A 22,697-nucleotide genomic window follows, 5' to 3' on the forward strand; every position below is an offset into this window, starting at 1 on the left:
TCAGTACAGGCACTGCAGAAAATAGGTGGGGGATATTCAACTTGTTGACACAGTGAAACATCCCAATTGTGTCATTGTATTGGCATGATGGCTATTTCAACATGAAAATGAATTTTACAAAACATATGAGCCCTAAATTTAGGATTCAATGTATTTCCTTCTGGGTTCACTGAGGATGATTCCTCCAGCTTTCATTGCTGCCCGGAATGACTGAACCTGTACAAGACAATAAAATCAGGACACGTCAACAGTGACTATGACAAACGTCGATAGCCAGAATACTGCCGCACTTACGGCATCTGAGCGATATGTCCAGGGAATGGCCCTGTACACCATCCTGGTGATGCCAGCCTGGTTGCATCGATGCGCCAGCACCTCACCCACGGCCTGACAGGCCGCCACGCAGTTTGTGGAGGGCAGATCCTTCTTCAGTGCCCACTCTTTGGTCGAACATGAGAGCACCGGGTCGGGTGAGGAGCATGAGAAGACTTGTGCCGTCACAAATTTCTGACTTCGGGAAAACACCAACCTGGGGGGGGGGGCCCAATTCCTTGACAATAATAACTATTTTCCTGATAGCCAGAACTTGTGGCAATTTAGAGTTACAGAGAACAAAAAGCCAAAGGCCAATAATGAATCGACGATTATGCAGGGTGACTAAATGGGACCACTGACCTGTGGTAGAACTCGCGGTGAGGCCATGTCGTCTTCCAGCCGCGGTCCTTCACTGCCAGGGCCATCAGCTCCAGGGTCCTCGGGTTTCGGTTCATAAAAGTCGGATTAACGGACTCGTTTTTTGCCGTGCAGGGCTCCGGCTGAGTCGCCGACTGGGTCACACACCGAGCTGCGTCCATTACAAACATTGGATCATGCTTACATGCTAAATAAGTCACATTGGATCTGTAAATGAAGCCTTGTGTTTAAAAAGCCACTTAAGTCGTGATAAATTAACAAAATAGAATCATATTACTTTACCTGGTTGGTTTGTTGCCACAGCATATCGCTTTATTTGACCGAACAGCAGACGAACCCCTCGACTGATGTGGCTCGAAACCATTTTCGCTATAAACTTATTACAATCACATATGGAAATGTGTTACCATTCAAGTAGTTAAATCGTAGTCACTAAAGAATTTTTTTTGGGTTAAAAAAATCGTGACGTTCATACTTTTTACTCCGTTAAGTCTGTAATGTACCGATAACAAGGGCCATGTTTGACATTCACGTTGGATACGGGTACGTGATTTAAAATAGGAACTGACGGAAACAAAAGGAGTTTCGAATGTTCCGCTGTAAATGTATGACGTCATGCGACGTTTTGGGCTTTGACACTTAAATAAAACTGAATATAACACAATTGTGTTATATTCTGTTTTATTTGGGCCTCAAAAAGCTTTTCATATTAATTGAAATTGCCCATTAGTGGTAGACGAGTAATTAGCTAGACTTAGTAATTAGTGGACTACTAAAAGCCGTTCTACGTCGGCACCGCAGGAATGGAACTCCATGTAAACGAGGAGCCCCTGTTCTTTATATTTCATAATATAAAATAATGAATCTTTATTATTGCGGTCCTATTCAGCAATTTATTATGATGGGAAGATTAAAAAATAAGATTTTTAAAGCGGGTGCGTGGTGTCAGATACGATGAGCTATATATACTGCAGTATGACGCATTTAAAAAAAATCAGATTACTAATTAGTGTCATTTAGAAAATACCTGATTAAGATATTCAATCATTCATTGGTCGATCTGACCAGGCTGTAACACTACCATATGTTAATTTTTGCATGAATCCTTTTCAAAGTAATGGTGAAATGTTCTATGTAGTAAGTGACTGCTCACATGAATACAAGAACACATGAAAATTACTTTTAATTTCAGTCAAAATTTGATCACTTTGACAGTGCATAACAAAGGAAAAAATATATCGTCCTGATGTGGTTCAAAATATTGCATGGTAATGTGGTCCCAACAACTTAATGACTGACTAGCTTGCTCAGTAAGGCACACGAGAGATCTCATACTAATGTTTTAAGATTAAATTGTTTAGTTGTTTAACACTGGCATGTGCGGAAGTGACACAGCATTGTGGTGTATTTAGCAGATGGGGCGTCAGATAATTTCCTGCTAACATTTGATAAATTCATTTAAATTAAAGTTCAACACACCAATTCAACATGGATTTCCACAAACCTCCCTTTTAAATATAAGATCATTGTAAATGTCACAGTGAAAGTTTCAATAACTAATAACATTTTTAGGAATGAAAAATTAGAATGCATTCTTGAATAAAATTTGAAAAGGGTCTAGTAGCGTCTTTTTTACATAATGCAACTGATTTTTAGATTTCATTTTCATGATGCCATAACAGTCCATACCATCATGTGCAATTAAACTGCCTCAGTCCACAGATCACTGTGTTAGTCTATTGCAGTCCAAAATATCGACGAGGTAAATATTCTTTGGCCAGAATGATGTTCATATGGCAGCTGATGCATTGATCAAAGATGAGAAAGAGAATGGGTGTAGCTTGTAGCCTGTGCCACTGTAGAACTTGTTCTGGAACTCCACCCTGGAAGAAAAACATTCAATGGCCACACCATTTTAAAGACTACCTGTTGACAATACAATGACATCCAGCTCTGCTTTAGACACATAGGAACATTTCTTTAAGCAGGGTTACTCAAAGATTCTGGGTCTTTTGACCTCTTGCCGAGGTCATCGAGAGGGAGGGAGCTACAAATGCTGCACTCATGCAGGGATGTCAGATTTATGTGATACAGCAATCATATCAGACCTTTTAAATTTGCCCAAAGCTATGATTGGTAGGAGTAATTTCGTATTCTGCTCACCATATGTGGGCATACACTTTTTAAAAAAAGAGATGTGACAATTTGTTGAAAATTATTTTTCTGACACCAAAGTGACAGCTTGCAGCCTCTAGTTTGAGAACCACCGAGCTAAAGCATGACAAATATGGATCAAATGAGTCAGACTGCCTTCAAAGACAGACACCAAAATAAGAGTGGGGGTAAAACAGTGATTTACCAGTGCAGACGGAGTGCGTGCAGAAAAGCCGAGAGGCCCTCCATAATCAGCAGGATGGAGATGGTCAACACAGCAAAGAAAGCGAAGACTACAAAGAGAACTGCAGAGCCCACGTAGCCCTGCCGCCTCAGGGCAATGCGCATCACCATGACCCACAACACCTCTGACAGCTCTGTGGGGACAAACAACCTCAGTCAGCTGATCTTCACTGCTTGGAAATTCCAAGTCATATGTGGCTGAATAATTCCCGACAATAGAAAAGTATCCTTTTTAAGAGGAAGTCTGAGTGCGAGTGTAGTTTGTGTATGCGCCATGTCAGCAGCACAACTTGGTGCAGGTGTGACTAACGTGCGTGTGCCAGACTGAGGGCCCAGAGTCGCAGATAGGAGGCAGTGTTGGAGATGCAGCCCAGGCAGTATTCGATGGTGTGGATGGCCTGATGCATGAACACGTCTGCAGCATCAAACTCCTACAGATAAAAGAACAACATTTCTGCAATGGCTTCATTCTGTTATCAAGGCCAACATAGAAAAAAAACAGCAATAGTACAATTATCCCCATAAAGTTAAAAAAAGTCCCTAAAACTCAAATTACTATTGTAATATTATGCACAACTTGAACATCAACACTGCAGCTAAAATGTATCATTTAAGTTAATAGTGTTAATAAATTGCTCAAAAACAAACAGTTCCAAAACTAATCCAAATGCAAATGTATCATAGTTATGAGTTCAATGCAATTGGCCAGTAATTAACAAATGTACTGTAATGGGGGCAAGTACAAATCTTTACTTAATTATTGGACAGAATTCCTAAAGCTTGAGGTAAGTTAAAATATAAGGTATTTTAATTTGATACGAAATGAAACTCGAGACCAACTTCCCTATGTCCCATGTCCAAAGCTGCTCAAATACATAACTGACACGTATCAGCTGACTAAAACCACATCCCTGTTTTGTTTGCTCATGATTACATAATATTACCATGAATGCAACTGTACCTAAATGAATGCTTGAAAACAAACAGTTCTAAAATATTAAATATAACTGGAGTGCAAAAAAAGACAGAAGGACTTCTGCCCTCACCTCCTCCCCAACAGAACCTCTTCGGTCCGCATCCCCATCCCGGGCGTTGGCGGCGCCGTCGTCGACCATCAGCGGGTGTCTGTCTTCTTGCAGATGCTGCAGGGGACAGAAAATCTTCACACAAAATGGACCCGCCTGAGGTCGAAGGGTTCAAGCCATAGGTGGACGAACTCACCAGCTGACGCCTTCTCCCCTTGTGTGTGCTGTATTCCAGTAGTGGTTTCCCGAGCAGAAGGACGGGAACAGAGCAGAGCGCCAGCACCACCAGCACTTTCTGAACGATAGCCTGCATCAATCGACACAACTTTGTCCTTAGTGCTTGCCTTACAGTAACTTGGTCGTGGGTGAATTTTCTATGTCCCCCAAATGTCTGCCGTAAAATACTGAATGCTATTTTGTTGCTTTTACATTACAAGGAAACTACCAGCACTAAGTCTAAGTCAATTTTTGGGATACTCAAGTCAAGTGTTACTTAAGCTGTGCGACTCAAAAATGTGCTGTAAAACAAAAAAAAGAAAAGAAAGGTTGATATACTTTAAGACACACATACCTGTCCCGTATAAAGTGGTGGGTTGTCTTCGTTTTCTGCGAAGAGGAACATGTCTATAAAATGGATGAGGATACTGGGGGCCACTTTGGACTGGGCGGGAGTGTAAGCGATCCACTTGAAGACCACCATAAACACCAAGTATCCAAACAGACACAGCATGAAGAACAGCTCTGGGATCAGCACAAGGAACACGCTGCTCAACTTGCCAAAGTGCCTGTACGGATTCACGTCATTTAGAACACGTAGGGGTCAGTACAATGGAGGTAGGAGAGAGTGGGCGCTGGGGTGTTTGGATGGTGACTTACACGTAGTTGAAGAATGACAAAGAGACTCCAAAAGTCATGTGGATGATGCCAATGATAACGGACATCTTCATCTTGTACGAATTGAGGAAGGTTAGCTTGTTATTGGCCAACCCCCAAATCTGACCATGACACAACAGAGAAGAAAATCAATTGAGAGAAGAAAGCCTGCGGGAAAGAGAGCCGATCTACATATTTGACAGTCGTACCGGGTCAATGCCGAATGGATAAGGACTGGTAAAGACACCAGGCACAACGGGATCCATAGACAAAAAGTTGTTCCCAGCCAGGACGGACGAACTATAGAAAAGGCAGCAAATATAAACAATATACAAAAAACATAGGTTGTAAGATCGTATATACATTTATATATATATATAAAAAAAAAAAACTTACTTCCAAATGTTTTTCTCAAACATTGGACCCACGTGCCACCCTGAACTGAATATGCTGAGCCCCCGACTGAAGCACTCGTTGTAAATGGCTCCCGTGTAGATGGAGAAGAGTCCCATCAGCAGAATCAGATACCGACCTCCAAACATCATCTTCCAGATCTGAAAACCCAAAACGGTCACTTTTTCCCCTCACAGAAAAAATACATAAATAAATGCACTGAAATGCTGACGAGCAAACGATTTAACAGCGTGCAAGAGTCAGATACTACATGGCAATGAAATCAAAATGTCTGACAAACGTCGCTCTTGCTTCTGCTTGACAGAGATAGCAAAAACAAAAATTGATAAGTTAACCCTCGCTGACTGACAAAGCACACATGAAGTTTTCTGCAGAACGGAAGAAAAGAAATTTGCACCAATCTGCATATTTTGCGCTCTCTTTACCATCTGAAGATGCCAGCTGAACAACTGGGCTTTTGTGAGATTTGAAATGAGCAAAGTTACACCGCAGTCTGCCACCATTATGGGGTGAACAACAGTACCGTATAGCACAATAAGACAAACTCAACTTTTAACTCGAATTTTTAAGGGCAAGGCTAAAAAATAAGTTTGAAATTATATCATTAGAATGTTTTGGGATATGTACTCAAATTTTAGCCTTCGGCAAAAATAATCACCCACGCAAAGGATCATAACTCCCCAAACTTTAGTGTACCTCATTATTGCTACTTCTCATCTTAGGGTTGTTCTCCTCGAGAACCATCCAAAGGCCGCCCAGGGTCATTAGCAGACCATGACCCACATCCCCAAACATCACAGCAAACAGGAAGGGGAATGTAATTATGGTGTACATTGCTATGGAGACATAAGGAAGACGAAATATGAGAACAGACTTAGAAATGACGGCTCAGTGTTTACGATGGTTTATGGCGATGTACCTGGATTGACCTCCCGGTAGCTCGCCACGCCGTAAGCATCCACAATGTTCTGGAAACCAGTGGTGAAAGAGTTGAGCGGAAACAGGGTAGGCGGAGAGGTGGATGAAGCCAAGCGGTTGTAGAAGGAGTCAACACCACTGCCGCTTTTCCTCTGAGGAGAATGCAGGCGTTTGATTCAGTTTGGTGTTTATCTGTGGAGGGGTCGCAAGTTCCAACTGATGTCTCACCCCTCCCTCTCTCAGGGCGCTCTGCAGCTCAGGCAGCTTGGCGACGGGACACCACGCCTCAGCGATCAGGCACTTGTCAGTGACGGAGGGACTGCAGAGGTTCAGGACCATTTGGACCGCCTTGCACTTCTGGACGCGCACCTTCCACTGGGGCAGCACAGCCACCGCCCGCACGAGGAGCTGCTGCAGGAAGGCCTCGGTCTGAGACAACACCTTCGGGGAGAAAATAACAAAGGTCAAACTGCTCAAACACTTGCTTGCTACTCATGTTCTTTTATTAGCTAAAATCAGTCCTTTCTGAAATCAATCATAAAAATCTGCTTCAATTTGAATATGGTGTTAGAATTTGTAACATCAAGCCTATTTAATTTCAGAACATGACATGTACTCAGAAATATATTTGAATTGACATCCATTTTTTTGGACACGTACAGATTGGATATCTTCGATTCTGCCTTGAAGTCCTTGGAGAATCTCCTCTCTCTCAGCTGTGTTCTCAGGATACGTAAAAGTCTGCGTGCGGAAGCTTGCCGCAAAGTGAACACAGAAGATTAACAAGCTATGTGCCGTAGATGCCGAAAAGCAAAGAGTCGCAGATTTACCCACCAGTCGCAAATCTTTTTCACTTTCTGTCCTATCTGGTCCCCCCAGTACGAAATGAGGAAGACCGTCCACTGCACCATCTCACCCTGCAGATGAAATCAATTCCCGTTAGAACACAAAGTCAGAGATAACTACGGTTTCCCGTATCCCTGTTCCCACCGTGTCTGGGTGCTCGAGACGATCCTCCATTTCTCTGAAATCCACAATGATGTAACCACGGCACGCTCGCCACAGCAGGCGCTCAAATGAGGGGACCCTCCACGGGTGGACCACTCCCGCGACAAAACTGAAAGAGTTCAATAATACAACCGATAACATCAGCCTTTTGTTTCTCAATCATAAAGCATACATACAAATCAGGAAAACAATGTCACATGTTTTGGTTTTTAGCATTAGTTTATGTGGTTCCTTCTGGAAGGGTGGTGTGGACAATGGACATGTTTGATGCCGGAGGCGCATGACCCGAGGGAACATGCCAGCTGGTCGAATAAAGTGTAATTGCACATCCATTACAGTAGTTGGCAGTGGCATTTTCATTGCCAGAGGCAGTATTAGGTCTAAGATGGAAAAGGTTTGGCTCATTCCCAGCCTCAGCATTCTCCCCAAATGTCCACCACTGCATTACAGCTTTGTGCATTTCTTCAAGAGCACACGTTCATTGGCCATGAATGATAACTTGAGCATCGAAAGCAAACGCTGCTGAAGCAAATTGCTTGCAGCACCTGTATTATTTATTATTTTGTATTATTTATTGACTATAAAAAACAATTAATCAACAGAACATAACCGTTTGTCCGAGGACGGGGCAGGAGATACAAAGTGCAATGAATACACCAAGGAGAAATGTTTAATGGGGATTAAAAGAACGGTGGAGATAGACTAAAAAATGTTGAGGAAAGCGTGCTTTGCTTTACACTATGATGACACGACAACATGTACCTCAGGTGGACATCGCGGTGGTTTTCAAACAGACCTTGGTTTTCCAGGATAGACAGAGGCGCCTGGGCGAAATCCAAAATGAAACAAGCATTCGTTAGTGTCGCATTGGGATTTGATAAGGATGACAGAGGCATGCTTCATGCTGTCATCACCTGCGAGGTTGTAAGAGAGTGTGCTCTGGTCAGCACTCCTCTGTACTGGCACAGCTGGGTCAGCTGAGCTCGAAGACTGTCTCTGTTTCTGGATACCTTAGGTTAGAATAGAAACAGACAAGAATAAGAGTACAATTCAAGATTTTCTTTCTTCTTGAGATCAAAACGTATGGTGAGGTGTTTCAGCTCACTTCTCGTAGCTCTCTGGCCAGCCTCTCGCTTTCCTCCTCTATGGTGATGAGCTCGCGGGGCTGGGGGGCTGAAGGCGTCGGACAAGGAGGGGGAAGGGGCCCCTTCAACGGAGGGGACAGGGATCGATTGATCTCCTGCTCTAGGAATGCTGGAGCGCAAACAAAACGGATCACATTACTTAGGAGAGTGAAGTAGATTTCAAAAAGAGAGAACACATCTGTAGAGATGTGCACGCATCAAAATATTTTTATAATAAGCATATAATCATGATGATGTAGTTTATTTAGTTGTGTGATGTTATATTGCGTCTCGTTTCATATTAATGGTTTCGTAATCGTGGTATTAAGAGGAAGATTGGGTCAGGGATGTCCCTGCTGGTACCAAAAACATGACCTACCACTGCTATCTGGTAAGATCCAGTAAAATAATTGTGGCAATATCAGCACTATTATTAGTGTGTAAGTTGAAAACAGAACAGGTAAATACTCACAAAATGTTTTCTCAAGCTCTTCACATCGTCTCACCTCACCAACAAATTTCCTTTGAAAGGCATTCACGTTAGGATTTAACTAAAAAAGCAGCGGAAAGAGGAAGAAAGGGTTAAGTCACAAGGGAAGAGGAAAATATTACTATTGGGTGAATCAAATCCAGCATCTTGGAATCTACACATGATGTGTCATAGTAAATAGATTAGCACTACATAATAATAACGAGTGAGGGTCCAATTTGAACACTTGAAAGAGGAAATAAAATGAAGCTGACTGTGTGTGTTGCAGGCTGAGAAGAGGATAGGACTAAGACACATGGACAGAAAACTAAATTCATCTGTACAGTGCATGACAGTTTACGAGGCTAGCTGTATGATTCTCGTCTCCCTGAACTCTGAAGACCATGTGGCTCACATCTCTGAACTCCACCAAGCCCAGCTCCCCCAATTCGCTGACACAGTTGTAGGCCGACCCGGACTGGAGGAAGAGCTGCACCAGGCACACCTCCTGGCTGCGGAACATGGCGCCCATGGCTGCCTGCACAACAACGAAACCAAACAATCTCATTCTATGTCACATCCAACAAGGTTGGCAAACTTGGCACTTTACGCAAGGTTTTAGGTACAACTGAGTTAGTCATGGACAGGAGGGAACAAAAATGTTGCTTTTTTTAAAAGTACTTTTTGCAGTGGTGGGAAGTAATGATATACAAATACTGTTACTGTATTATTCCCCCTCTTCCCCTTACATTTCAGCGTCTGTACTCCCTTAAGTTTACCAAAATACAGGACCAATACATCTGTTGTTAATTTAAAAAAAAAAGAAATTCCATTTAAGAACAGAGTGGAAGTTGTTTTATCAGGTTTTTTTTTGAGAGCGAAAGCAAATATGAGCAGACATAATTTAATTAAGTGTCAAAGGGGAAGCACAAAGTTCCCCTTAGTGTAATCAGAATATTCCACTCTTGCATAAAGAGCTCAATGGGCTGTCTGAAATCTGATGGATTTCATTTCATGCCTATAAACGCTCATCTGAGATTCTTCAAACTAAACCAAATTTCAGTTTTGTTTCAAATTTTGATATATTTTAAAATATTTGAGACTGCTGTTTAACATAGGGATGGACAAGTTAGCGACTCTTTGATTACGTTGAAAACATGAGTGCAGTGATTTTCTAATATTTTAATTAATATTGATTTTGTCCTTACGTACAACAAAATGCTAACAGTGAGTGCAACCAATATGCATATATATATATTTTTTTTTTAAACAGAATGAAACTCAAGGCTTCTTTAGTCCCCTGTAATGACTCATACGTCAACTGGGTCAGTTGTTTTCTGTCACGCCGTACCAATTGAAACTGAGACGGAACCTTATAAAGTAATCAACAAAACATTCTCGTCAGTGCATCATTTGTAGGAAATATATTTCGTGACAAGGGCTTGTAATTTGCGTTTATTAACGTTTCAAGCCACAAATACTCAGACGAAACTCTGCACTTTATATTATCTAAAAGACAAAGAACGTTTATAATGGCTCGCTCACCCGTTTCTTCTCGTTCAACACTGCCGGTCTCGAAGCACTTTTGTCATAAACGTCGTCCCCACCGCGTCGAAGCAGGCGACTCGTTGAAAGCCAGTCGAGTGATTTGACTCACACTTCCCGTTTGGGAAAGTCACGTTACTCCAATCTCACGTGACTCCGAGAGGCGCCCGCCACGACATGCGACCGCCATCTTTTACCGTAATGTTCGAAACCTGCGAAATGAAATATTCATCACGTGGTTGAATCAAATGTGCACGAAAATCTTTGTATGCAAAACTGCCTGCCTGAGATTAGATTTCTCCATTCATCCACCCACACGTTGTCTTAAAATTTAAATCCCATACATATAGTACAAATTTCCTCTTTACACGTGGCTAAGAACCATCTCGCTTAAAACTTTTTACCCCGCCATTACTGACCCTTTAGGCCTGCGAGTACAACCGATCACGATCACTTTAAAACCAACCACGGCTGCATACAAAGTGCAGTGCACACAGAAAAAAATCAAATGGCAGTTGAAATAAATGAACAGTAACAATAAATAACAGTAAACTCCATAAGAAATAAATGAACAGTAACAAATAACAGTAAACTCCATAAAACTGTAAACAACGTTGTGTCTCATGCCCAGACGCTTGACGGAGATTTGGCTGACTCCAAAATAAAGGGCTTAACAGAGCCAAGATGTAAGAAAGCCATACCACATAGTTTACTGTTTCTAAGTGCTGTTCTGAAAGGAGAGGCTTTATTTTTACAGAGCTGCCTTAAAAAAAAAAGCTGGATTGAACAATTTCACCAATTTTCACATTTAAAATTATGGATCAAGTTAAAACCCAAATTCAAGAGTGCTGTCTTGATTTCCTCCGGACAAGGCAAAGGTGGCCTTAAGGAGAAAGTGTTTGATTAGCAGGACAAATTTTTTTTGCATCGCAGTGGATAATACTGTGCTTCCTCCAGATGGAACACATGGACAGCAAATACAACGAAAACAGCAGGGCCCCCCAAAATTGAGAACTGTGGAACACCATACGATACTGGGCCAGAGTGGAACTCGGAGCAACCGAAAGCTAACGCAAAAAGTCTTGTCAAATAGTTTTGACAAATAGGGTCTTATATGAATATATACAGTATAGATACAGTATAGATATAAATACAAATATGAATACATGTACAGATACTTTAATTATACATGGATTGACAGGACGATCATTAATTAAAAACAGCATGAGACATTCTAGCGATGTGTAATGCCGGCAGTCGGGATGCTGAAGGCAGATAACGTTTGCATGAAAATAGGGACTGAAATTTGATTGCACCCCCCAAACAAAATGTTAACGCAAAACTGCAAATTCCACAGCAAGACATGTAATGCAATTAAGACTAAAGACGATTGCAAATATACATATCATTTTACATATATTGTAAATATATGTAGCTCCTTACTTGTGTTGGATTTGCAGAGAAAGGCTTGACTCCACTTAATAAATGCCCAACCACTTAACTATCTTAGCTTAAGCTTGACTTCCAATAAACAGAACGGTTTATTCCAGACACTGGTTTGCGAGTCACCAGTCAGGAGGTTGTTTTCTTTTATGGCGCTGCCTTGGATTACTTTTAATTGAAGGCAAATTGTTACCGACTTCAGTTATCTGTCCTTGTTGAGCAACTTGGCTGTGCAAAACACAATTTATGCCTTAATTCAATGCCAAAAAACATAACTATAACCTAACATCAAGGCAGGATGTGAGCAGATTTTTATTGTTTTGTGATAGTAACCATATTTTAAATTTGAAAAATAAGAATGCACTGACGTACAATTTTTTTTCAGTTTTGTAAATAATTTGGTATTTTCCAATGGCATACAAAAGATATTTTACTGTAAAAGAGCACATTGTGAGATATACACATTTGATTAGACAGTCAACAAAAACGTGAACAAAATTTCCAATGCAAAGTAGGAAATGAAATGAGGGAAGGGCAAGAATTTAATACACCATCTTCCTTCTCTGCAATTGTTTTACTACAGAGGGACTTTCAAACTATTTTAACTAGTCCACATTAAAAGACAAAGAATTTTACTTATGACCTATGGCCCTAGCCTCCCAACTGCTACACACAAACACACAGAAAATATAACAGTTTAAAATCAGAGATGCTATAAAAAAACATTAAAAAAAAACACATGATGCAGCGGCTGATTTATCATTTTAACTCTCACTGCATAAAAGGTATTGGAATTATGATGCTGAGCTTTCAAATAGATACTTTATCAACTTTTGTTTCATGCACGAGGACTAACAAATGAAATAAGCAGAGTTTGTGATTTTCTTTCAAACTAGAAATTATAGGTCTATGCCAAGTATGTATCCACAGTCTCTGGTCTACCTCAGTTGTCTCCTCATGTCATTATCAATTTTTGCTTTTCTACAAACTGTAAAACTTCAGACTTCGGTCCATTCCTGCAGAGCTCAGGAAACGAGCATTCTCTCCGAAGGCCACTCCGCTCACCAAACCTGTGTGATCTACAGATGCGGCAAATAAACAAATCAATGTCTGGAACAGATACAAATGTAACACATCGGACAAATATTTACTAACACAATGGCAACTGGGCCCTCACCTGTAAAATTGAGGACCTCGGACCACTGTTTGCAGATGTAGACGCGGATGTCGGACCCTCCCACAGCTAGGTAGGTACCACTCTGATCAAAGACGAGGGACTTCACCTGCAAAAGCAAGACATGAGAAATGAAAACATTGCAAACAGACTGGAATGTTTTAATGATGTTGCCATCAACACAAAGTTATCAAAGAGCGCAAGACATGTTTGTCATCACTTTTCAATCAAACCATTTATAGGGCTAATTTGACAGGCATCCTCTTTCATGGTCAAATTCCTTCGAGAACATAGTTGTGTGCAATATGAAAAAAGGGAGAGATGACTTCATGACTGAAGTTTTATTATTTACGCACCTCATAGTTGTTGTCCAGTGTGATTGTCTTGAAGTTCTTCAGTTTTCTCAGATCCCAGAGTTTCAGAGAACTGTCTTGTGCACCTAGATTACAAAAACAGAGAAGTAAATCTGATGAAACGGGTCCAAATAAAACTAGCAGCAGATGTCAATTACAGACATTTTGACAAAGAAATTAGTAAAATAAAAAAATTAAAAAAACTGTAAGAAGTTGACACCTGTAGCCAGATAGTATCCGTTCTCAGAGAAAGCGATGGAGGTGACGGGGCCCGAGTGACCAGGGAAGTTGGCCACATTGGTACGCTCCTTCAGGTCCCAGATCTTGATCTGGGAGTCAGCAGTTCCAGTACCAAAGATGAGACCATCAGGGTGGAACTGAGCACAGGTGAGTGCTGTGGAAGAGGAGAGCCAAGGGGGTGTGTGAGCAATAGGAGATGAGCTCCTCTATTAAAAATGCCCAAGACACACTGGCGCTTACCACAGCCGGCACTTTCATCGGTGACCTTTGTGAGGACCTGGCCAGTTTGGATGTCAGAGAAGGCCCAGTACTGCACAAGAACCATGAGGGACAAACAAAGCCAAATCGCCACAAATTAATGCTGCTATGAGGTCATGTTAGTCACATAAGTGATGTAATCCATTTGACATTTTTCTTTTTTGACTGAAACAGCACACATACCTGATCCTCAGAAGAGCTGAGCAGGTAGTCCCCAGTAGCATGCAGAGACAGTCCAGTAACACCTGCCTCGTGAGCACGCACCACCTGGACACAGTTGCCCCCGGTGACCGACCACACGCGGATGGTGGTGTCGGGAGATGCAGAGAAAACCACAGACTGGAGGAGGAAAAGACAGCTACAATTATTACAGGGTAGACAACATCACAATGAGAAAAAGACAAGGAAAAACTAAGCAACCTGGGATGGATGGTAGATGACAGAGGTGACCTTCTTGGTGTGACCCTTCAGTGTTGCCACAATCTGCTCCTCAGTCTTATTAAACACAACCACGTTTTTGTCAGCGCCACCTAGAGGAACAGACCACAATTGCATCAATGTCAAGGTCCCTTGTGACTAACTGGGTCAAAGCAATTTCCAGACATGAAATTAGCCTACCAGTGAGGACTTTGTTGGTGTCCGAGGGACACAGATCCAGAGCAAGAATACCCGGCACACTGGCACTATGAAGACCCTGAAAGCAGAACCAAAGTTTTCTCTCCTGGTTTCCTGTCATCACCCCCAACTTGTTTCTACAGAGCAATACAAGTCACTGCAGTAACACTAGTCAGTGTGGTAAAGCATCAAAGCACTCTAAGAAACAGTGGACTCCAAATAATTGCCTTTCATCTATAAACACTTACAGCATGAGAGGCCACTTGGCGGTATCTGCCGAGATCTTCAGATCTAACCAGCTCCTCTGGAACAGTTTTTCCTCTCTGGACAAAAGACAATTAAGTTGAGAGAACTTTACAAATATTTATATACCGTATTTTCCGCCCTAAAAGGCGCACCTAAAAACCTAACATTTTCTCAAAAGCCGACAGTGCGCCTTATAGGCCAGTGCGCCTTATATATGGATCAACTGATGAATTTGTTGATCCATACTGGTTGTACACAGTGCTCTGCCAAAATGTTTCAGTACGTTTTAGTACGACTAGTAAATTACAAGGTCGCATCGCTTCCCAGCATTACGGCAACTGTAGTCAGGGGGCGTCACCGAATAGCTGTTGTACCCGCGAGGCTATTTCATGTCAAAATAGGCTGCTCTGTTAATGTTTCGAGTAAATCTACTGATCGATATGGAAGGGAAACATAGGTAAGTAGTACCAATGCGTTAGATCGAACTTTAGTCAGTTCCGATCATTTTATAGGAGATCGTTTGAGAAACGCGATTGTTTACACTTTGCTGAGGCTCATGGGAGATTGCGAGCTGAGGCTCGTGAGACTTTGCGGATGGCTAATGCTATTGCGATAGCTGCTATACGTACCAGGCTATTTCATGTCAAAATAGGCTGCTCTGTTAATGTTTCGAGTAAATCTACGGATCGATATGGAAGGGAAACATAGGTAAGTAGTACCAATGCGTTAGATCGAACTTTAGTCAGTTCCGATCATTTTATAGGAGATCGTTTGAGAAACGCGATTGTTTACACTTTGCTGAGGCTCATGGGAGATTGCGAACTGAGGCTCGTGAGACTTTGCGGATGGGTAATGCTATTGCGATAGCTGCTATACGTACCAGGCTATTTCATGTCAAAATAGGCTGCTCTGTTAATGTTTCGAGTAAATCTACGGATCGATATGGAAGGGAAACATAGGTAAGTAGTACCAATGCGTTAGATCGAACTTTAGTCAGTTCTGATCATTTTATAGGAGATCGTTTGAGAAACGCGATTGTTTACAGAGGGCTCGTTGGTTATTGGCTAGTGGATGCATACCGCAACCCTAGTCAACCTCAGTTTGATGCAGTATAGCTTCTATTTTATGCGCCTTATAATCCGGTGCGCCTTATATAGGGACAAAGTTTTAAAATGGGCCGTTCATTGAAGGTGCGCCTTATAACCCGGTGCGCCTTTTAGGGCGGAAAATACGGTATATAAAAAAAAGAAAAAGAAAAAAAGATGGTTACCTTCTTTCTCTCTGTGGTGAGAATTGTGGCTTTGTCTTGAAGCTGCAAAATTAATAAAACACTTAAGTTCCAAGGCTGCTTAAGTAAATTGACCCATCAGAAAAACACTCCTTAAAGATTCCGTTGACACTACCTTCTGGATGATCTCTGGAGTCATGCCAACTTGTTCACTAATCTCCATAGGCTCTCCAGCAGGACCCTGCCAGACAGGAATGAACATTTTGCTTCACCACTACACAACTCACAAGTTACATGAATCCGAATTAAAAAGCTCACCACTGCAGCTGCCTGGGAGGCAGGAGCTGCCTGAGGTGTAATCAGCCCAGCCTGAGGTTTGAGTGTGGCAAGAGCTATAGAAAAGAAAAATAGACAAATTAACTCACCCACATTGATATGTTTTAAAGACCATGTCACACAAGCTGCTATCAACCGACCTTCTCTAGCTGCAGCGACCTCTTTAGTGAGTCGAGCAATGACTCTGCATGCAGCATCGTGTTGATAGAGGGCGTGCGAGAGCTCTTGGCGAGTCGTCTGCAACTGCTGCCTCAGAGTGAAGCTATGAAGCATAACAGCATCCTACAAGACAAGAAAACAAATGAAATGTGTTTACCTAAAGGTAATTTATTTCCAATTCTCACTCTAAGAAGTATCATATAAACATTAACTCGCATCTTATAATACATCTTTGTTTTTGAGATAATCCCTTTTCCTCCCATACCGTACCAAATGACATTCAATTTTCATAAATCAGTTTTGTTGATATACCTTGACATAAAAACACAATTTAACCTCTTACGAACTTTTGACAGCATGGCCAGTTGGTTTCAATATATATGGCACAATGTGCATTTCAAATCTTTCCATAATTTTGAGTCGTGTATCATTTAAAAACTTACCCACTCATCTTGGAGCGATTTTAGAATGGCGGGGATGCTTGTCGCCGATGGTACCTTTGGTCTAACAGGATGGGAGACTGGCAGAGAAGTACAAAATGTCACCATGTGAAGCAGTCATAAGAGAAAAGCAGGGAATCTAAAAATGAATAGCGCGGCTTTGCACCTATTACTGGTTACTTAGTACTTGCACACATTTTTGACAGATGCCTTAGGAGCGCATGACAAAATATTAGTAAAATGCGAGTGCCAAACAAAAACAAAATCTGCGTCAGGCGATTTTAACCAATTTCAAGGCAAAGAAGTCACCTTTTATGTCGACAAGTTGTTCTTCAGACAGAGGCTGTCCATTCATCGGATCTGTCCCATTCTCTACGATGTACTTCTCGATGAGCCGGCGCTCAAACACTTGGTTGGAAACCGGAGAGACGCACGGGTGCTCTGGTAACTCGTTGGAGACTGAACAAGACAAAAAAAATTCACATATAGCAGTTACTTGAATCGGCAAGAATATGTCGGAGCTTGCTACGCACGCAATTGGCGGCAGTGCATGGTCGCTAACGTTAGCTAATTTAGCTAACAGCGTTAGCGCGATTGCACAGCTAGTTTGCAACGCCAATCTTTAGAACTTCAAGTCACTTACTTGCACAAACCAAAGACATCGTCCTGGTCAAGGCTTAAAAAATACTTCTGATGACGGTAGTAGGCTCGTTTTGTTTTCACAATGGCGAAGAGAGCAGCTGATGACCGTTTTAAAATATTTTCATTAGGTCGAAGATAGCACGCTCTCCTTTCATTGCCGCCACAACCGGAACTTCTTCTTCCTGATTTCCGGAAGACTTTGCACGTTTAGTGGATTGCTGCCCCCCACTGGTTAAAACATGAACATCTACAACGGAACCAAACTATCTTCTTTAGGAAGTTTAAAACATAGTTTCCTCTTTTCCTCTTGCATATGCTGTGCTCATGTGGAATCGTTTTGTTGTCGTGAAATAAGTAGCTCATATTAACGTTTGAATTTGGCTCTAGTAGTTAGAGTCACTTTGACTATAACAAAATCTGTATACAAATTACATTTATTTCAATATTATTAAAAATATACGGTATGATTTCTCTAGAAGAGAAAAAAGATATTTCATTTGTCTGAAAAAAATAATCTACTGATAGCATTATTTAATATTTCTCTAGAAGAGGTTCGACTCATTGTCTATTGATTATTTTGTGTTGCATGTCGGTTGTTGGAAGGAAGTTTCCAATTATGAGTTGTTTGTCCAGTATATTGTTTAGAATTACGGGAAAGGATGGACAGAGGACGAGATATGCATCTCAACATGCAGTCCATTTGCACAGCAGTTATTTTTTGTTTTGTTGTATACATTTTTAAATGTTGTATTTAAAAATATATATGTAATTCATACAGAAGCAAACAAAGGCCTCAATGTCCTGAATTAAATGATCAAATCAGAATCTGATAGGATATATGTATTTTTTTGAAAGGACTCATACATGTTTTTATATTGCAAAATATTACAAGATCTGTCATTTTCATCAGGAATTTGGTGGTCAACATTTTGCTCATAACAAGTTTCACAGGTTGGTACAATATTTGGTGGGATTTTTTTACTGAACATTTAAAAGTTGTACAGTGCCCCAGAAGTTACTATGGTAAAATTATTAGCTTACATCACAGACATTTAACATAATTCATTGTAGTCAGAAGAGGTTACCATTATGACACAAATAAATTCCTTCTCTATATTAGTACAGTAAGTTAATGTTTCCTTCTTTATCGTCCTCTATATGTAGCGAGCTCACTTTTAGACCAGAGATGCTCCAGTCCGGTCCTGGAGAGCCCCTATCGAGCCTATTTTAGATGCATCCCTGCTGCACCACACCTGATTAAAAAAAATCATCAGGTTTGTTATCAGGCTTTTGCAAAGCTTGCTGACGTGCTGATCATTTCAGTCACACCTAAAACAGGCTGGATAGGGGCTCTTGAGGACCGGATTTGGGCACTGCTGACAAATTTAGCAAATATATATATATATATACAGTGCATATCACGGTGGTCCTGAGGGTCTGGAGGTAGTAAATAGCATCAGAGGATAGCGGAGATTTGAGAATCTCTGGCAGTCAGAGCGAATAAATGTCTGAAGCAGGAAGGATCATATTCAGCTCATGCTTCATAAATACCATTACAATGACAATAATGACATGCAATATTGATGTCAAACCACTGGAAGTACAATGTAGACTTTGTTGCAAAAGGCACAGGTGAGGTTTTTCTTCTCTTGAACTTTGTCCGCATGCTTCTCTGCATGCCACCACTCCGTGCACTATAAGTTGAGCTTTTCCGAAATGTAAACGCTGCAGGTTTCAGACGTATCCGTGTCCAGCGGCAGGGCGGTATAATAATCATTTGTCTTGCTGCAGCTTGCTTGAAGCGGTTCCTTCATGATCTGGAATTGAACGCAACCTTCGGAGGACTGCAGGCAATCTGTTGCACCCGCCACTGGAAAGGAAATCCTCCTTGCTTCCTCATTAGACGTCTGCTCCTAAGAAGGAAATTAGTGATTGAATGAACATTTCATAAACAAAGGCTCGGATATACAAACATCTAGCGTACCTCGGCAGTTGAATTGTGACAGGGGGAGCTCAAAGATCTTTGTCCTTGATCATTTTCACCCCTCGTGTGAACAGGAGTGAGCCGTGATGGAGTTCCCGCTGTAACGGGAGTGTAACCCTGGAAATACAAATAGCGACAAACAAATACAATGTCTATGTATAATATATTAAATATGTAAATCAAATTGGGAGCTGCTTACAGTATGAATTGGGCTGGCTCTTGGGGTCCATTTTCTCGGTGTGCCTGCTTGCTGGTATTCCGCAGGCTGAGGGCTTGGCTGGCTGTAGTTCTAAATGCGACAAAGACAACAGTCATGTAGCTGGAAATAATCCCCTTCAATGCTGTGGGTGTGGAAGTGAGCATAGTGTACACCTCTGCCTCCTAATTTGGATCTGCACTGATGCAAGCAACAAAGCTTAAAAAAAAAAAATAAATCAAGAAAAAAAAGCCACCATAAAGCTTTGCCCCAATCTGCTCACCTGAATGTTGACCGCCGGGGGCTGAGCTTGTGGCGTGCGGTACGTCCTAAGGCAGGCGACGATCTGCGACAAGCTCCAGTTGGGGTAGCGCTTCATGAACAGGACGAAACCGGCCAAAGACACAAACATGCCGGAAGGGACAGTGATGGACTTGAGAAGAGCTCGCCACTTGCCACCCCTTTCTGGAGCAAATAGAGAGATGAGGCACTTAGCAGAAGGTAGAGGTAACTCTGGAGGTAGCAAAAGTGCCAGAATAAAACAAAAACAAACACTCACGTAAAGCACAGATACCTGAAAAGTATTGTTTCTTCCTCCCACTTACTGCAGGGAGAAATTGTGCTTCAACTGTGTTACTCACCAATCACCTGCAGCAAGGTGGTTGACACTAGGTTGCCATTAATGTCTCTGATCTCATAGACGCCATCGTGCTTCGAGGTCAACCTCGCTATGACCACCTCGTTGACGGAGCCATTCCTGCCCACCGAGACCAGGCCTCTGTACCGCATGTCATGGTCGGTGATGTGGCCTTCACGCATTAACTGAACGGGCCCGCGGGGGGGCTTGGAGTCAAAAGGACCCGACGGGGATTCAGCAGGGTGTCGGTTGGGGGTAAAGATGAGGTAGGCGTGTGGCACCGGGAGGAAGAGGGGGAGGTTCAGAGACTCTTTGGTGAAGCGGGTCACGTTGAAAGTGTGTCCTGCGTCAATGAGCAGCATTGTGTTACCAAAAAACAACAACAACATTAGTCTTGCTAAACAAAGACATGACTCATTTGTCATTGAGTTGACTCTCACCACGGACAGTGAGAGTGCTGCGAGACAAGACTTTCCCCTCAGCGTCTCGCACTGTGTAGTTGCCTTGATCGGCTTGCGTCACTCTGTCGGCCACCCAGACCTTCCTGTCTCGTAGCATCCGGCCTCGACCCGCAATGCCGGTCTCAGGGTCGGTCCGGTTCCACAGGACTATTGGCATCGCCTCGGATGGAGCGCCTCGGGGAGCAAATTCCAGTATAAAACTGTCTTCAGGGATGTTGTTCTCAAAGTTCTCGCCGTAGTTCCTATAGTAGGATTTGATGCATTCTTAGGCAGGACAAAAGTGTGAAAAGATGAGTGAAAGAATAAAGTGAAAATTAGAACACTGACTTGAGTACCTTTGAGAATGCATGTTCTGAATCAAACTGGTGTTCTTAATGAAACTGCAGTAACAGCTGGCAGAAGAAAATTCAAAGATTGAAACATATTGATTTAACAAAACAGGAAACTGTCCAACCTGAAACTGTCAGCCGAACGGTCTCATAGGTGAATCCAGAAGATAGTTTGATAGAATAAAGTCCCTGGTCTGCATGAGTCACATTTTTCAGGACCAGCATCTTATCTTTGGTCCATTCAAAACGAGGGTCGATTACCTAAGTAAAGATTTTAGATTTGCTATTTGTGTGCATTCGAACATTAAAACATACTGTAAAACACATCATACTATTTCCCTCACAGTGGTCTTCTCGAGGAGAACACGCCTGGGACCTCCTGAGTTTGGAGTAAAAGTCACAGTTCTTGATGTTGAGTAGACCGGCAAACGGAATTCCTTGCCGGCACAAACCATCTGGACTTCTTCTCTCTCACCTGTGTGTGGAAGGAAGTCAACAACATTTTTTCCTTTATCTCAAGAAAAAGGAAAATATATTATAAAATGTTTCTGTTGGCTCACCCAGTACGACCCAACCTGTAAAGAAGCAAAACTATGTTATACACACACTACACAAAATGCAATCACTTCTTCCAAATCACGATTCAGCTTCAGAAAACTGGTGGGGCATGAATAATAATAATAATAATAATAATAACAACTGATGACATGTTGCCCGTGACCCTTACAAAGGACAAGCGCTATAGAAAAATGGGTGAATGGATTGTATTCTGGCAGAGTGGTTAACCATGCTTTTTAACTGAAAGAACAAACGGAATAGTTTAGAAAATCGAGATAGAGATTATTCAGGTCTATTTAAGGTCAAGTATATACACTGTATAAAATATAAATATAGCACATAAATAATGAAACAAATAAATAACTATTAGTCACAAATTATTGGCTTTGAACACGTGCTAAAAGGTGTACAATCTGATCGCTCTTTAGGTAATAGACTAATAGTGATCACTCACCCATCGCAAAAGGGAGGCTGCAGAGCACAGCGAGCAGAACGCAGGGGGACATCTTCTCCTGCAGGGACAAAAACAGGGGCAGGTTGTTTCATCTTTCCACACAGGTGACAGCTATGCAAACAAACGTTATTGCATCCATCGGATCGTATGTTGTAATCGGGCAGGCATCCATGCACACCTGCAAACATCGAGCAAGGTGCGGCAAAAATGTCCAAGCAGATCTCAGTAGTGACGTGACGGCCCGATGACAAGCCACGTCCAATGATCCACTTATTGATTATCTTTACTTTAATACACTGTCAACACAAAACAGCCCGAACCCACCTGCAGTATACGCGGGAAACACGTCCACGGGAAGATATTTGGGAATGTTTTACATGAATGGGGATAAACGGGTATAAACGTTGGGCCGTAGCGCGCACGCGCAGTGTCTTCCCTCGGTTATTTATGGCTTTTACGCCAACTGCGTCGCACAATG

The 22,697-nt window shown here is 42.0% G+C and overlaps 4 protein-coding genes across 9 annotated transcripts; all 4 read right to left on the reverse strand.

The window, feature by feature from the left end:
* Positions 1-55: 55 nt before the first annotated feature.
* Positions 56-1,267, reverse strand: mrpl18 (mitochondrial ribosomal protein L18). Of its 2 annotated transcripts, XM_037261529.1 has the most exons (5): positions 1,169-1,267; positions 976-1,062; positions 676-844; positions 295-529; positions 56-216 (listed from the first exon to the last, which is right to left on the reverse strand). In XM_037261529.1, the coding sequence occupies exons 2-5, from the start codon at positions 1,055-1,057 to the stop codon at positions 139-141; spliced, it is 564 nt and encodes a 187-aa protein (XP_037117424.1). In that variant the 5' UTR covers positions 1,058-1,062; positions 1,169-1,267; the 3' UTR covers positions 56-138. The 2 variants fall into 2 exon arrangements, with proteins under 2 accessions (XP_037117424.1, XP_037117422.1); XM_037261527.1 differs by having other exon boundaries at positions 976-1,249.
* Positions 1,268-1,851: 584 nt separating this feature from the next.
* On the reverse strand, positions 1,852-10,607 carry LOC119129092 (V-type proton ATPase 116 kDa subunit a3-like). 2 transcript variants are annotated; one of them, XM_037262133.1, is made up of 22 exons: positions 10,467-10,607; positions 9,337-9,459; positions 8,925-9,003; positions 8,434-8,582; positions 8,243-8,338; positions 8,091-8,152; positions 7,311-7,437; positions 7,155-7,237; positions 6,981-7,074; positions 6,549-6,761; positions 6,322-6,472; positions 6,099-6,238; positions 5,385-5,542; positions 5,198-5,288; positions 4,992-5,110; positions 4,687-4,900; positions 4,312-4,422; positions 4,193-4,232; positions 4,137-4,153; positions 3,401-3,521; positions 3,053-3,224; positions 1,852-2,576 (listed from the first exon to the last, which is right to left on the reverse strand). In XM_037262133.1, exons 2-22 carry the CDS (start codon positions 9,451-9,453, stop codon positions 2,483-2,485), a joined length of 2,448 nt encoding a protein of 815 aa, XP_037118028.1. In that variant the 5' UTR covers positions 9,454-9,459; positions 10,467-10,607; the 3' UTR covers positions 1,852-2,482. The 2 variants fall into 2 exon arrangements, with proteins under 2 accessions (XP_037118028.1, XP_037118027.1); XM_037262132.1 differs by having other exon boundaries at positions 4,137-4,232.
* Positions 10,608-12,196: 1,589 nt separating this feature from the next.
* On the reverse strand, positions 12,197-17,792 carry prpf19 (pre-mRNA processing factor 19). The gene is made up of 16 exons (XM_037262181.1): positions 17,602-17,792; positions 17,268-17,417; positions 16,962-17,038; positions 16,500-16,641; positions 16,342-16,415; positions 16,199-16,264; positions 16,066-16,107; positions 14,798-14,872; positions 14,553-14,628; positions 14,355-14,464; positions 14,118-14,273; positions 13,917-13,986; positions 13,657-13,830; positions 13,440-13,522; positions 13,087-13,192; positions 12,197-12,988 (listed from the first exon to the last, which is right to left on the reverse strand). The coding sequence occupies exons 1-16, from the start codon at positions 17,618-17,620 to the stop codon at positions 12,891-12,893; spliced, it is 1,518 nt and encodes a 505-aa protein (XP_037118076.1). The 5' UTR covers positions 17,621-17,792; the 3' UTR covers positions 12,197-12,890.
* Positions 17,793-18,512: 720 nt separating this feature from the next.
* On the reverse strand, positions 18,513-22,649 carry LOC119129304. Of its 4 annotated transcripts, none has more exons than XM_037262461.1 (11): positions 22,544-22,649; positions 22,220-22,274; positions 21,768-21,782; positions 21,552-21,682; positions 21,333-21,468; positions 20,858-21,142; positions 20,422-20,760; positions 20,064-20,245; positions 19,784-19,873; positions 19,585-19,701; positions 18,513-19,513 (listed from the first exon to the last, which is right to left on the reverse strand). In XM_037262461.1, the coding sequence occupies exons 2-11, from the start codon at positions 22,269-22,271 to the stop codon at positions 19,295-19,297; spliced, it is 1,566 nt and encodes a 521-aa protein (XP_037118356.1). In that variant the 5' UTR covers positions 22,272-22,274; positions 22,544-22,649; the 3' UTR covers positions 18,513-19,294. The 4 variants fall into 4 exon arrangements, with proteins under 4 accessions (XP_037118356.1, XP_037118357.1, XP_037118358.1 ...); XM_037262462.1 differs by lacking the exon at positions 22,544-22,649 and adding an exon at positions 22,398-22,464; XM_037262463.1 differs by lacking the exon at positions 21,768-21,782.
* Positions 22,650-22,697: the final 48 nt, after the last annotated feature.

The sequence above is a fragment of the Syngnathus acus genome, chromosome 10, assembly GCF_901709675.1.
Source record: "Syngnathus acus chromosome 10, fSynAcu1.2, whole genome shotgun sequence".
Classification (NCBI taxonomy): domain Eukaryota; kingdom Metazoa; phylum Chordata; class Actinopteri; order Syngnathiformes; family Syngnathidae; genus Syngnathus; species Syngnathus acus.

Excerpts from the sequence above, each read along its gene's own strand:
- LOC119129304 (XM_037262461.1), bottom strand. The coding sequence starts at position 22,271 with ATGTCCCCCTGCGTTCTGCTCGCTGTGCTCTGCAGCCTCCCTTTTGCG. Across the intron at positions 21,143-21,332 it reads CGTTCGGCTGACAGTTTCAG|AATGCATCAAATCCTACTAT; the intron begins GTTGGACAGTTT and ends GTCCTGCCTAAG. Across the intron at positions 20,246-20,421 it reads CACCTTGCTGCAGGTGATTG|AAAGGGGTGGCAAGTGGCGA; the intron begins GTGAGTAACACA and ends TATTTGCTCCAG.
- mrpl18 (XM_037261529.1), bottom strand. The coding sequence starts at position 1,057 with ATGGTTTCGAGCCACATCAGTCGAGGGGTTCGTCTGCTGTTCGGTCAA. Across the intron at positions 845-975 it reads TGTGGCAACAAACCAACCAG|CTCGGTGTGTGACCCAGTCG; the intron begins GTAAAGTAATAT and ends TAATGGACGCAG. Across the intron at positions 530-675 it reads CACCGCGAGTTCTACCACAG|GTTGGTGTTTTCCCGAAGTC; the intron begins GTCAGTGGTCCC and ends CCCCCCCCCCAG.
- LOC119129092 (XM_037262132.1), bottom strand. The coding sequence starts at position 9,453 with ATGGGCGCCATGTTCCGCAGCCAGGAGGTGTGCCTGGTGCAGCTCTTC. Across the intron at positions 8,583-8,924 it reads AGAGCTTGAGAAAACATTTT|CATTCCTAGAGCAGGAGATC; the intron begins GTGAGTATTTAC and ends TTTGCGCTCCAG. Across the intron at positions 8,153-8,242 it reads ACTCTCTTACAACCTCGCAG|GCGCCTCTGTCTATCCTGGA; the intron begins GTGATGACAGCA and ends GATTTCGCCCAG.
- prpf19 (XM_037262181.1), bottom strand. Across the intron at positions 16,642-16,961 it reads AATCGCTCCAAGATGAGTGG|GATGCTGTTATGCTTCATAG; the intron begins GTAAGTTTTTAA and ends CTTGTCTTGTAG. Across the intron at positions 16,416-16,499 it reads GGTCGCTGCAGCTAGAGAAG|CTCTTGCCACACTCAAACCT; the intron begins GTCGGTTGATAG and ends TCTTTTCTATAG.